This window comes from Megalobrama amblycephala, linkage group LG2 (genome assembly GCF_018812025.1).
Source record: "Megalobrama amblycephala isolate DHTTF-2021 linkage group LG2, ASM1881202v1, whole genome shotgun sequence".
Lineage (NCBI taxonomy): Eukaryota > Metazoa > Chordata > Actinopteri > Cypriniformes > Xenocyprididae > Megalobrama > Megalobrama amblycephala.
The window spans coordinates 12576167-12588850 of NC_063045.1; the positions used below are offsets into that span (position 1 = coordinate 12576167).

The window sequence follows — 12684 nt, forward strand, 5'->3', positions numbered from 1 at the left end:
GAGAAAATATGAAAATGACTTGTTTTACACCATTCATTGTGCGTGGGAAATCAGCACGAAACAATATCAAATACATATATGTTAGTTTTTAATTACGTTTATATTCACAGTGGCTTGTTTGCATTTACAAAAGTGTAACTCAAATGCTTTTGAAAAGCGAAATACGGCATTTAAATAGCAAAAATACATCCATCAATGGAATATCAATGAATAAATGGGAAAAATGGTAAAGTAACATGATTTCAAATGTATTTACAAAACCATATGCAATTGCTACAGGTATGATTATGCTTCATATAGATGTGTGGCTCACTTTGGTGCAACAAAACCATTTCAGATTGAATTATGGAACTATAAAAGTGCAACGCCTTGCATCACCAATGAGTCAAAAGCAAAACATGATTCATAATGCAAAAAAAAAATAAAAAAAAATGAACTGACAGGGTGTTCGAGCTCTGAACAGACCATGTTGAACAAAGATTTACACAAGGAGAAAAGGTTATTTTATAAGTCATTATTAACCATGGTAACGTACACACAGGAAGCGATGTCAGATGGAAAATTATAGGATGCATGAATGAGCAACTTGACCTCCCAGGACAGTACAATTTACTGTCCATATTAAAAAAACCATATTATACACTTTCACAGCGTAACATCTGATTGAGATTATTATACAGGACAGTTATTAAATATTTTGTCATTCTGTCAGTTGGTGTTTAAGTAAGAGAAGCATAAATTCGGTTATTGCTACATGAAAAGTGTGCAGTCGCTCCATTCTGATTAATATCAGAGCATCATATATAATAAATAGCATCAGCATCATCCATGAGTCTTTATTCAGCTTTTAAAGGAGAATCGTTCTGGACTCAGAGCAGAGACACAGCCTCCAGGTTCTCCTTGATGATGGTGTCCATGACGACCTGGAAAACTACCTGCACGTTGGAGGTGTCGGTGGCTGTGGTGAAGTGATGGTAGATGAGCTTGCTGGGCGTGGCGTTGAGAGACACAAACATGGCGGCGATGAACCGGGCGGCACCGTCCACATCACAGTCGGCACCTGTGAACAAAAACACACAGAGTTCACTTCTTTGAAAGAAGACCAAGGCTACATTTATTTACAGTAAAAACTGTAATATAAATGCATTATATATACACTTGATAAGTTTTCCGTTGCTAAGGTTGCTAACAGTATTTTCTCTAAGGAGTATCAAGTCAGCAGTTTCAAAACATATAGCAACATGAATCATGTTCAGAAAAACAAAACAGGAGAGCACTACAAAAACATCAATTTCTGATGTATTATGCATTAACAAGAAACACTGTTCATCTGAGAGAAGATTTGTGAAGTGGATGTAATTGAGTTTTCCCCAGTAGAAAAGAAATGAAATCAGTCTATGCATATCTGACGAGATCTTCTCCAAACGGTAGGACTGATGAACGGGAGATCAATCTCTAAACCTTCGATGCATAATTGACATTTGCATGATGCCTGATGCCAGGTGAAATGTAGTTGTAAAAAGGTTTTATTGTAATCTTCTATCCGAATCGAGATGAACTTTGTCATATACAAGAGGGGGAGGGAGAGTGAAGACAATGTTATGCGAGAAATTTCCAGCCTCATCCGTCTTGACCTTTTCTCCCTGAGGTAAAAACTACAGGATCCATTCCAGCTGATTAGACCGCCAAACTACAAACTCACAGAGACACGGTGGATTCAGTCTTAATGGAAGGACGGTGATAGTGGACGACAGAGTCAGAAAGAAAGAAAGAAAGAAAGAAAGAAAAAACAAACGAGAAGAAAACAGAATAAACTGAATGAATGAACTAACAAGAAAGTGAACAAACAAATGATTAATAAAACAAACAATTGAAAAAGAATGAACAGACAAAAGAGAGTAAATGAAAAAGAATGAAGCAAATAGGAGCTATAATGCTCCTTTCACAAGATGTAATATAAAGGCCTGTACACACCGGGACGAATATCGCACGCGTTTATCGCCAGCGTTTTGAGACGTTTTTTGTGTTCACACCCAAGTGATTTTCACTGGCGATGCGCAGAGTGAACGTGCAAATTCACTCCCTGACAGTATGTGGCGCTTGTGCTTAACGGTAGTGCAAATAAACATATTTATGATATTAATAAAGTTAAAGAAGATAAAAATGCAGATATTATATGGCATATATGAGAGATGGTAGTCAGAAACAGTAGTGCAAATAAACATTTATGAAATAGACATTCTCAACTATATTTCTTGAATGTAAAAGAAAAAAAACAGCAAAAATACAGAAATAATACACATCTATTGGTATGGCCAAGAACTGGCAGAGCACCCATAGAGTGCGTCTCAATCAGCTCCCTAGTTCACTAGTCAGGGCACTGATCAGAGAGTCGGCCACATTCATTTAAATGGTACACTGATACACGACCTAGGAAGCTAGGGAGCTGTTTGAGACGCAGGGATAGTTTGTAGGGGTCTTCCTCGTCTACTTACTTTCTCTTCGTCGTCTTGTGCTTGAGCGCCACCAAGTCGTGTTTTACTGTAACTTCAGCAGCTCCAGGCACATGAACAAAAGCACCAATCTCATTGGTCGGCCAGTTTTTAACGCGGCGCGTCAAACCAAAAAAACGAACCCAAGGCGTTTTTTAAAAAAAACGACGCTTTTACGCCTCGCGTTTTTCACGTCGGTGTGCACACTCACATTGGCTCCCGTTGTTTAGTCACGAGACGTTAAACGTCAGCGAAAATCGCACGCGATATTCGTCCCGGTGTGAACAGGCCTTAAGTCTGGTGTCCCCTGAATGTGTCTGTGAAGTTTCAGCTCAAAATACCCCACAGATCATTTTATTATAGCTTGTCAAATTTGCCCCTATTTGGGTGTCAGCAAAAACACACCGTTTTTGTGTGTCTCTTTAAAGGTGCCTTCGAATGAAAAATTGAATTTATCTTGGCATAGTTAAATAACAAGTGTTCAGTACATGGAAATGACATACAGTGAGTCTCAAACTCCATTGTTTCCTCCTCATATAAATCTCATTTGTTTAAAAGACCTCAGAAGAACAGGCGAATCTCAACATAACACCGACTGTTACGTAACAGTCGGGGTGTACGCCCCCAATATTTGCATATGCCAGCCCACGTTTCCAACATTATAAAAGGCATTAGACAAGGGCAGCCAGTATTAATGTCTGGATGTGCACAACCAAATCAGACTAGGTAAGCAAGCAAGAACAATAGCGAAAAATGGCAGATGGCGCAATAATAACTGACATGATCCATGATAACATGATATTTTTAGTGATATTTGTAAACTGTCTTTCTAAATGTTTTGTTAGCATGTTGCTAATGTACTGTTAAATGTGGTTAAAGTTACCATCGTTTCTTACTGTATTCACGGAGACAAGAGCCGTCGCTATTTTCATTTTTTAAACACTTGCAGTCTGTATAATTCATAAACACAACTTTATTCTTTATAAATCTCTCCAACAGTGTAGCATTACCCGTTAGCCACGGAACACTATCAAACTAATTCAAAATCAGAAGTAAACAATATAACGGTATACAATACTCACATAATCCGACGCATGCATGCCGCATGCATGACGAACACTTTGTAAAGATCCATTTTGAGGGTTATATTAGCTGTGTAAACTTTGTTTATGCACTGTTCAAGGCAAGCGCGAGCTCTGTGGGCGGAGAGCACGGGATTTAAAGGGGCCGCAGCATAAAATCAGCGCGTTTATAATGATGCCCCAAAATAGGCAGTTAAAAAAATTAAGAGCTGAATTTTGAGCTGAAACTTCACAGACAGATTCAGGGGACACCTTAGACTTATATTACATCTTTTAAAAACATAATCTAGGGCACCTTTAAATGCAAATGAGCTGCCGCTCCCCTCCCCCTTTCCAGAAGGGGGCGGAGCTTTAACAGCTCATGCTTCGGTTGCTCAACAACAACAAAGCTGGAGAATCTCACGCAGACAAAATGACAATTGTCAGTAAATAAAAAATAAACAAAAAAAGAGAACAAAAAAACGAGAAGAGAATGTACAAACAGACAAACTAACAAAAAACAGAAAATGAATGATGAAACAAACAACTGAATGAACAAAGGAAAATAAACAAATAAAGACAACAAACTAACAAAAAGAACAAGAACAAATAGAAGGAAAAAAATTGAGGAACAAAATAATGAAAGAATTGGAAAAAAGAAAATGAATAAACAAAACACAATGAACAAAATAGAATGTAATGAATGAAAGAACATAAAAAGAACAAATAAACAAAGAAAGCACAAATGACACAAAAGGAATAAACAAAAAAAAATGGAAAAAAACAAATGAATGTTCAAAAGTGAGAACAAACAAACGAAAGAAAGAAAGAAAGAACAAAAGATAACCAACAAGCAAACAAAAGAAAGAGAACTAACAAATGAAACTAACAACTAAATCAAAGAAAGACAATAAACCAACAAATGAAATAAAGAAGATGTTTGGGAGCAGTTGAAGACAGAAATGCTTGCCAACTCTCTGCTTTAATAAAGGAAATGAGTCAACAAATGAAGCTCTGTGAGCAGCTGAAGTAAACATTACACTTTCTTCAAGCATTCAGCAGAGGGAACAAGCGGGATTCATCTGTAAATCACAGATCCGTCTCTCACCTCTGAACTGGGGAAGGTAATGCCGCAGATGACGCCCGGAGTGGAGAATCTTCTCTTGGAAAAGATCAATCTTGTTCATGAATAATATCTGCAAAACAAGGAGAAACGCTTACACGTCACTCTGGATCGAGACGGACAACACCCATCAACCAGTCGCTCTGTAAAATCAATCATTTAGGACAAGTATCGATTAGTCAAATACATCAGCTATGGAAAGTCTTTGAGAAGAAAGTTGTGTGTGCGTGGTTACAAAGACCGACTTGACAAAATAAAATGATTAATACCTCGGTGTCCACAAAAGATGACAGAGAGAGAGAGAAAACAGCGAGTGTGGCTCACTATAATGGCTTAATTAACAACTTGGCCCAGTAATGATTATGCCCAGCGTTTCAAAACAGCAGAGTATGACTAACGTGGCTATAAAACGCATCTTAACAAGGGCAGTTAGCGCACCTCATTACTCAGGAAGAGGTTTACGGAGGGCGTACGATAAATAGACAGAAAACAAGAGGACCACCGTCACCCACGGGGACGACCTAAAATACGCCTGCTAGTTTAATTACCAAACGACATGGGCAATTATAACAAAGTCTGGGCTAACCGACGACGTGGGCCGTAATTACGAGGGAAGATGTTACGGGGTTACCAAAGCAAGCTACAGTAATCGGCGAATGAAACGTCTGAACGAACCACAGACTCTTTCATCAGGTGATCGATCGAGTCGTACAACAGAGTTTATAATGAGACTGAGGTCCAGAAGTTGAGAAGAACTCCCTGACATCGGGCTAACAGGTGACGTAACGTTAATGTCAGCACAAAAAGATTTCGGCATTGTGGTGTATTTGATTTTTATTTGAAGAGGAAAGAATTATTATTAAGTGGAATTGATTAGATTGTGAAAACAGGCCTATGACAGAATGCAGGGGAGGGGTTAAAAATTAGAGGGCTTGATGATGTCAGCAGAAATGGAAAGTCGTTTCAGAGGCGGAGCAAGTTATCAAAAACTACTATAAACTAAAAACTAACCAAAAATAACACCAGAAAGTGCATTAGAAAAGTAAATACATTCAGATTTGATTAAAACCTTTAACGTAGAAACTTTAGTGTTAAATTGCTAAAATCATTGCAGACTTTAGTAGCAGCACTAAAGACATGTCCAATCACTGAATCAAAGAAACATCTGAAAACATTTGAAAATGTTATTTTTACCATTATTACAAAAATTACTATGTGTGTGTGTGTGGTAAATGTTGTATCGAAATTTATTGAAAATTATTAAAATATTTATTTATCCTTCCATCTATTCATCCAACCATAGATCCATCCATCCATCCATCCATCCATTCAAATATCCATCTATCCATTCATCCATCTATAGATCATCTATCCGTTCATCCATCCATAGATCATCTATCCGTTCATCCATCTATAGATCATCTATCCATTCATCCATCTATAGATCATCTATCCATTCATTCATCTATAGATCATCTATCCATCCATAGATCATCTATCCATTCATCCATCTATAGATCATCTATCCATTCATCCATCTATAGATCATCTATCCATCCATAGATCATCTATCCATTCATCCATCTATAGATCATCTATCCATTCATCCATCTATAGATCATCTATCCATTCATTCATCTATAGATCATCTATCCATCCATAGATCATCTATCCATTCATCCATCTATAGATCATCTATCCATTCATCCATCTATAGATCATCTATCCATCTATAGATCATCTATCCATCTATAGATCATCTATCCATCCATAGATCATCTATCCATCCATAGATCATCTATCCATTCATCCATCTATAGATCATCTATCCATTCATCCATCTATAGATCATCTATCCATCCATAGATCATCTATCCATTCATCCATCTATAGATCATCTATCCATCTATAGATCATCTATCCATCTATAGATCATCTATCCATCCATAGATCATCTATCCATTCATTCATCTATAGATCATCTATCCATCTATAGATCTTCTATCCATTCATCATCTATAGATCATCTATCCATCTATAGATCATCTATCCATTCATCATCTATAGATCATCTATCCATCCATAGATCATCTATCCGTTCATCCATCTATAGATCATCTATCCATCTATAGATCATCTATCCATCCATAGATCATCTATCCATCTATAGATCATCTATCCATTCATTCATCTATAGATCATCTATCCATCTATAGATTATCTATCCATTCATCATCTATAGATCATCTATCCATCTATAGATCATCTATCCATCTATAGATCATCTATCCATCTATAGATCATCTATCCATTCATCCATCTATAGATCATCTATCCATCCATAGATCATCTATCCGTTCATCCATCTATAGATCATCTATCCGTTCATCCATCTATAGATCATCTATCCAGTCATCCATCTATAGATCATCTATCATCCATAGATCATCTATCCATTCATCCATCTATAGATCATCTATCCATCTATAGATCATCTATCCATCCATAGATCATCTATCCATTCATCCATCTATAGATCATCTATCCATTCATCAATCTATAGATCATCTATCCATCCATAGATCATCTATCCATCTATAGATCATCCATCCATTCATCCATCTATAGATCATCTATCCATTCATCCATCTATAGATCATCTATCCATTCATCCATCTATAGATCATCTATCCATTCATCCATCTATAGATCATCTATCATTCATCAATCTATAGATCATCTATCCATCTATAGATCATCCATCCATTCATCCATCTATAGATCATCTATCCATTCATCCATCTATAGATCATCTATCCATTCATCCATCTATAGATCATCTATCCATCTATAGATCATCTATCCATTCATCCATCTATAGATCATCTATCCATCTATAGATCATCTATCCATTCATCCATCTATAGATCATCTATCATCTATAGATCATCTATCCATCTATAGATCATTTATCCATTCATCCATCTATAGATCATCTATCCATTCATCAATCTATAGATCATCTATCCATCTATAGATCATCTATCCATCTATAGATCATCCATCCATTCATCCATCTATAGATCATCTATCCATTCCATCTATAGATCATCTATCCATCTATAGATCATCCATCCATTCATCCATCTATAGATCATCTATCCATTCATCCATCTATAGATCATCTATCCATCCATAGATCATTTATCCATTCATCCATCTATAGATCATCTATCCATTCATCAATCTATAGATCATCTATCCATCTATATATCATCTATCCATCTATAGATCATCCATCCATTCATCCATCTATAGATCATCTATCCATTCATCAATCTATAGATCATCTATCCATCCATAGATCATCTATCCATCTATAGATCATCTATCCATTCATCCATCTATAGATCATCTATCCATCTATAGATCATCTATCCATTCATCCATCTATAGATCATCTATCCATCTATAGATCATTTATCCATTCATCCATCTATAGATCATCTATCCATTCATCAATCTATAGATCATCTATCCATCTATAGATCATCTATCCATCTATAGATCATCCATCCATTCATCCATGTATAGATGGATGGAGTATTAACAAATGCAGCTTTATCCCTCTTGTTAATGTGTGCAAGTATGCATCAAATAAAGTGTTTTGGTTTTTTTTTGGGTCACGTGTTGGGCGTTTTGCGTCGTCTCTTGATTGACGACACTTGCCTCCTCTCAAGCTAATGGGATGAGATTGGATGAGCTCTCTCTGATAATTGAGCTGTTCCTTACCATAGAAGTACTTCTGAAGAAGACGTTATTGCAGATTGATGAGAACAGCTTGAGACTCTCCTGCAGTCGATTCTAAACAAGAGTACAAATTAAAAACATGAGCTGTCATTCCCATGAGATCCCATGATGCTCTCTCGTGAAGTCATATACGAGAGGCGACTGAAAAGCTGAGGTCTGTGCGTATGAACAATGTGTGTTGTATTAACACTCAGATTCGCATCAAGTAAACTAATTTAATGTTTTGTGTTACTAAAGTTACATTAGTAGTACATTAAATAAAAACAGTAAAATATTATGTTATTTTCAGCATTAATACCAGAATTGTAACATGTCAAATTGGCACTGTAAAAAAAAAAAAAAAATTATATATATATATATATATATATATATATATATATATATATATATATATATATATATATCTGTTGCATTGATGTGTCACATTTTAGTATTACATTCAGAAATAAATGTAAATACCGGTAAATAGAACAAAATGTTTACAAACATTATAAACACTGTAAACACACATGAATTAAAAAATATAAGTATTAAAAAAAAATTATAGTGGCATTCATTATAAACAACATTTATTATAAACAGCAAACCTAAACAAATTAATTTAAAGCAAAACTGAAAATACTGGCATGTGGAAAAAATGTGCTAAAATAAACTTGTAATCCAAATATAATATATCGCTTACATTATTGCATTATATTAATAAATAGCTTTTGGAAACATTTTATAAAAATATAGTAATGATGCTTATTGTTGTCTTACTAAATTTTAGTTTTAGAATGTTACATTAAATGAATACTGTAAAATATTCAAATGAAGTATTTGCTAAATGCATAAAAGTAAATGTTGTTTTCAGTATTTACAATTACACTTTTCAGGGAGTTCTTTAAAAAATACATCAATATAATTGATTAAAATGTTTAATTTTAAAATCCAAATAATTTTTTTAAACGGTTACAAAAACGTATAGTGAAAGAACCCCTATAGAATTTTCCAGAAGCAGTGTATGAAAACATAATTTAGAATTTATGTATAACATATTACTGTTAATTAATACTTAAAAAATACAAGCATACCATTTTTACCATCGAAAAATGCATACTTCAGCTTTAAATAACACCATGGTGATCAGTGTTCAGTAACATCTTCTGTTTGATGTAGTAGGTGAACGCAAAATGACACGTTCTCTCACCATAGATGGATCTTCCACTAGCGTCATGTCGTATCCACTCAGAGACACAACGAACAGCACGGCCCTCACATCCTCAAAACAACTGATCCACTTTCTCCTCTCCGTCCTCTGGCCTCCAACGTCATACATTCTGTGGAGAGATAGACAAAAGGTCCTCAGTGGAAAAAGAAACACCTCAATATGGCACAAAAACACTTTAAAGTAAACACATGTGCAATTTACCTTGGGAAATACATCATGTTACAAAAGCACAATGGATTTTGAACATCACTTTTAATGCTGACTTTTACAAACAGTGTTGCATTTGTTATGCTAATATGCTGCTACTAGCGACACATATACAAACATGTGAAAAACAGACCAATGGGCTATTACTGATGCCATCAAATGAGTCTCTCGAATTAACAAGCTCCTCCAAATTTCCCCTCACAGTGATTTAGATCACAACACTAAAAAGAGTTAGCTTGTTAGCTAGTTGTTAGCAAAGATGTGTCAAAATAAAATAACATCCCAAAACATGACATTTCATTACAGGTTTCTCCTCTTCACGTCTATTTTTGAAGCACATCTAAAAAGAGCTGGAAAAGGCGAGTGGTTGCTTTCAGAGAGTGTTTCTTGTCTTCAGACAATCGTGTGTAAAGTGAGAAGACCGTGAACAGTCAGTCTCTCACACATTTATTTTCCACCTTCCACTTCATCCCGCGCCGTCTCTTCACTATATTTGTGGGAAAGATTGCTCCACACGTCTGAAATCAAAACTATCAATACACACACTTCAAATGTGATGGAAAAAAGAAATCTATATGTGCTTTATGGGACACTAATACAAACAAATTAAATCATGAACATAGCTGATGTCGACACTATGACAAACTGGTAGATTTTCTCGTCTATCTATCTATCTATCTATCTATCTATCTATCTATCTATCTATCTATCTATCTATCTCTCTCTCATATATATATATATATATATATATATATATATATATATATATATATATATATATATATATATATATATATATATATATATATATATATAGAGAGAGAGAGAGAGAGAGAGAGATAGATAGATAGATAGATAGATAGAGAGAGAGAGAGAGAGAGAGAGACACACACGATCGAAAAAATTAATAAATAAATCAAACCTAGAGTATCTTCCTGATATTTTTTTGGCTGTCACGTCTTTTCCAACAGCACAAAGGTTTAATAATGGCTTTGTTTAATTATGAGATGATCTGATGTGGCCACATAATCACTGCAGACAAGGTGAGAATCATGCCGTGTTAAACACACTGATCAAAACGCAAGTCGTTTCACTCAACATCATTAGACTGTTAATTACGGCTCAGATGTGAAGGGTGACCCGAAGCGACCTCAGATTTAGATTTCAGCCGTAGGGAAGAACTCGGTTTGAAGATTTCATTAGACTTGTTTAAAACAAATCATCATCAGATACTGATGAAAACAGTGACACTTCCTGCCCAACACACCCATGACATCATGTTGTTCCTACTTATGTCCAAACTATACATTAAGACAACAGCTGTGCAATAATTATTGCATATATTATCATTAGAAGAAAACACTTTTTTAATGATTACGGTCGACAAGTTAATGAAATTAGGAATTTGAATATTGAACAAAGCATCAAATTTGCATATGAAATGAACTGCAAAACCATTATTAGAAAAACAAATAATGCAACATTTACATATGGCCATAAGAAACAGTATCTCTATCTTTTTAGATTTACAGAACTTAGTTTCTAAAGAAATGTAGAAATAAAAAAAAAATTAACAAATAAAGCATAAATGAATGCATAAAAGCATAAATTAACAAAAAGCATAATGTGTAAATAAAAGCATAAATGTAACTTCATAAAGTAAAAGTAAATAATTAATTTAAAGCATAAATACATAGCTTTTACTTAAAAACTCAAACGTGAGGTGTGAATCCAGTGATATGATAAAGATCTTGAGGTTTCGCCGTGGGACGCGTGTGAAGTGCTGCGATAAGGACGAGCAGTGGAGCATGCCGAAGACTGACAGTAAGTTATTCAGACCGAATTAATTCACTCTAGAAGTCAAGAGGAACTAAACTGGTTTCACATAGCAAACAATTACTCCACATAACATGCGCACTACACTGCTTCAGAGCGTTATAATGAACAAAGTCTCAATCATGATGGAGTCTCCTTCATCCTAACGTCGATGCGCTAATATTTATGCTCTATACTACAACTAAACCGAACCTATTTCAGATTGAAAAACAGACATTTTTGCAGACTAAACAGTAAAGACGACTAAATGGATAGGCATCCAACTGGGTATTTCAAACATCGCTACATCCCACAACCATTTTTTAAGTGAAGTCATCTTGTTTTGTTTTTATGATGTTGTAAATGCACTTTTATTAAAAACTGTCAGGAAAGCAATGGGAATTTAGATTTAGAATTATGCAAAGTAATGCAATATAAATGTTATTGCAGAAGCCCTCAACTGAAGCCAATAAATTAGCCAACTCTCAGAGCCCAAGAAGAAGCGAACGAAAAAGTATAGACAAAGACAGTTGCTTTTCACCAAATGCCAAAACACTCATCTTCCTGTGCCATCTCAAACAGTCTGTGGCATCTCATAGCTGTAAATGTCTCCATTAACATTCAAATGACTGGTAAAAGCTGCCAGGCAGAAAATTACTCACATTTCCCATGAAACCTCTCAATCGTTTTATTGGTTGCCCAATGTTTGCGCAAAATTGAACTTGAGAGGACACTTGAAACTTTTTCATTCCGACATTTTGAGTCATTGTTACTATGACTGTGCACAGTTTAACCACATATCCCAACTGTTTTTGCTTCAAAGCAAACGTTAACTAAAAAATAAAAGCATAAAAAAAAAAATATTACTTGAAATAAACTGAAAATAAAATGTATTTTAAATGCTGCGCATTGTATATAAACAGTAAATTCAATGTTTGAGAGGAAAAATGTCAAATGCTGACAGAA

The 12684-nt window shown here is 35.1% G+C and overlaps 1 protein-coding gene across 1 annotated transcript in view; it reads right to left on the reverse strand.

Annotated features, from left to right (window-relative positions):
* Positions 1-66: 66 nt before the first annotated feature.
* gnav1 (guanine nucleotide binding protein (G protein) alpha v1) overlaps positions 67-12684 on the reverse strand; it is a 35750-nt gene continuing 23132 nt past the window's right edge. The window contains exons 6-9 of the mRNA XM_048182744.1: positions 9676-9805; positions 8469-8540; positions 4662-4749; positions 67-1060 (exon numbers count right to left, since the gene is read on the reverse strand). Of these exons, the coding sequence (XP_048038701.1) occupies positions 870-1060; positions 4662-4749; positions 8469-8540; positions 9676-9805 (481 nt within the window). The 3' untranslated portion in view covers positions 67-869. The remainder of the gene's footprint in view (positions 1061-4661; positions 4750-8468; positions 8541-9675; positions 9806-12684) is intronic.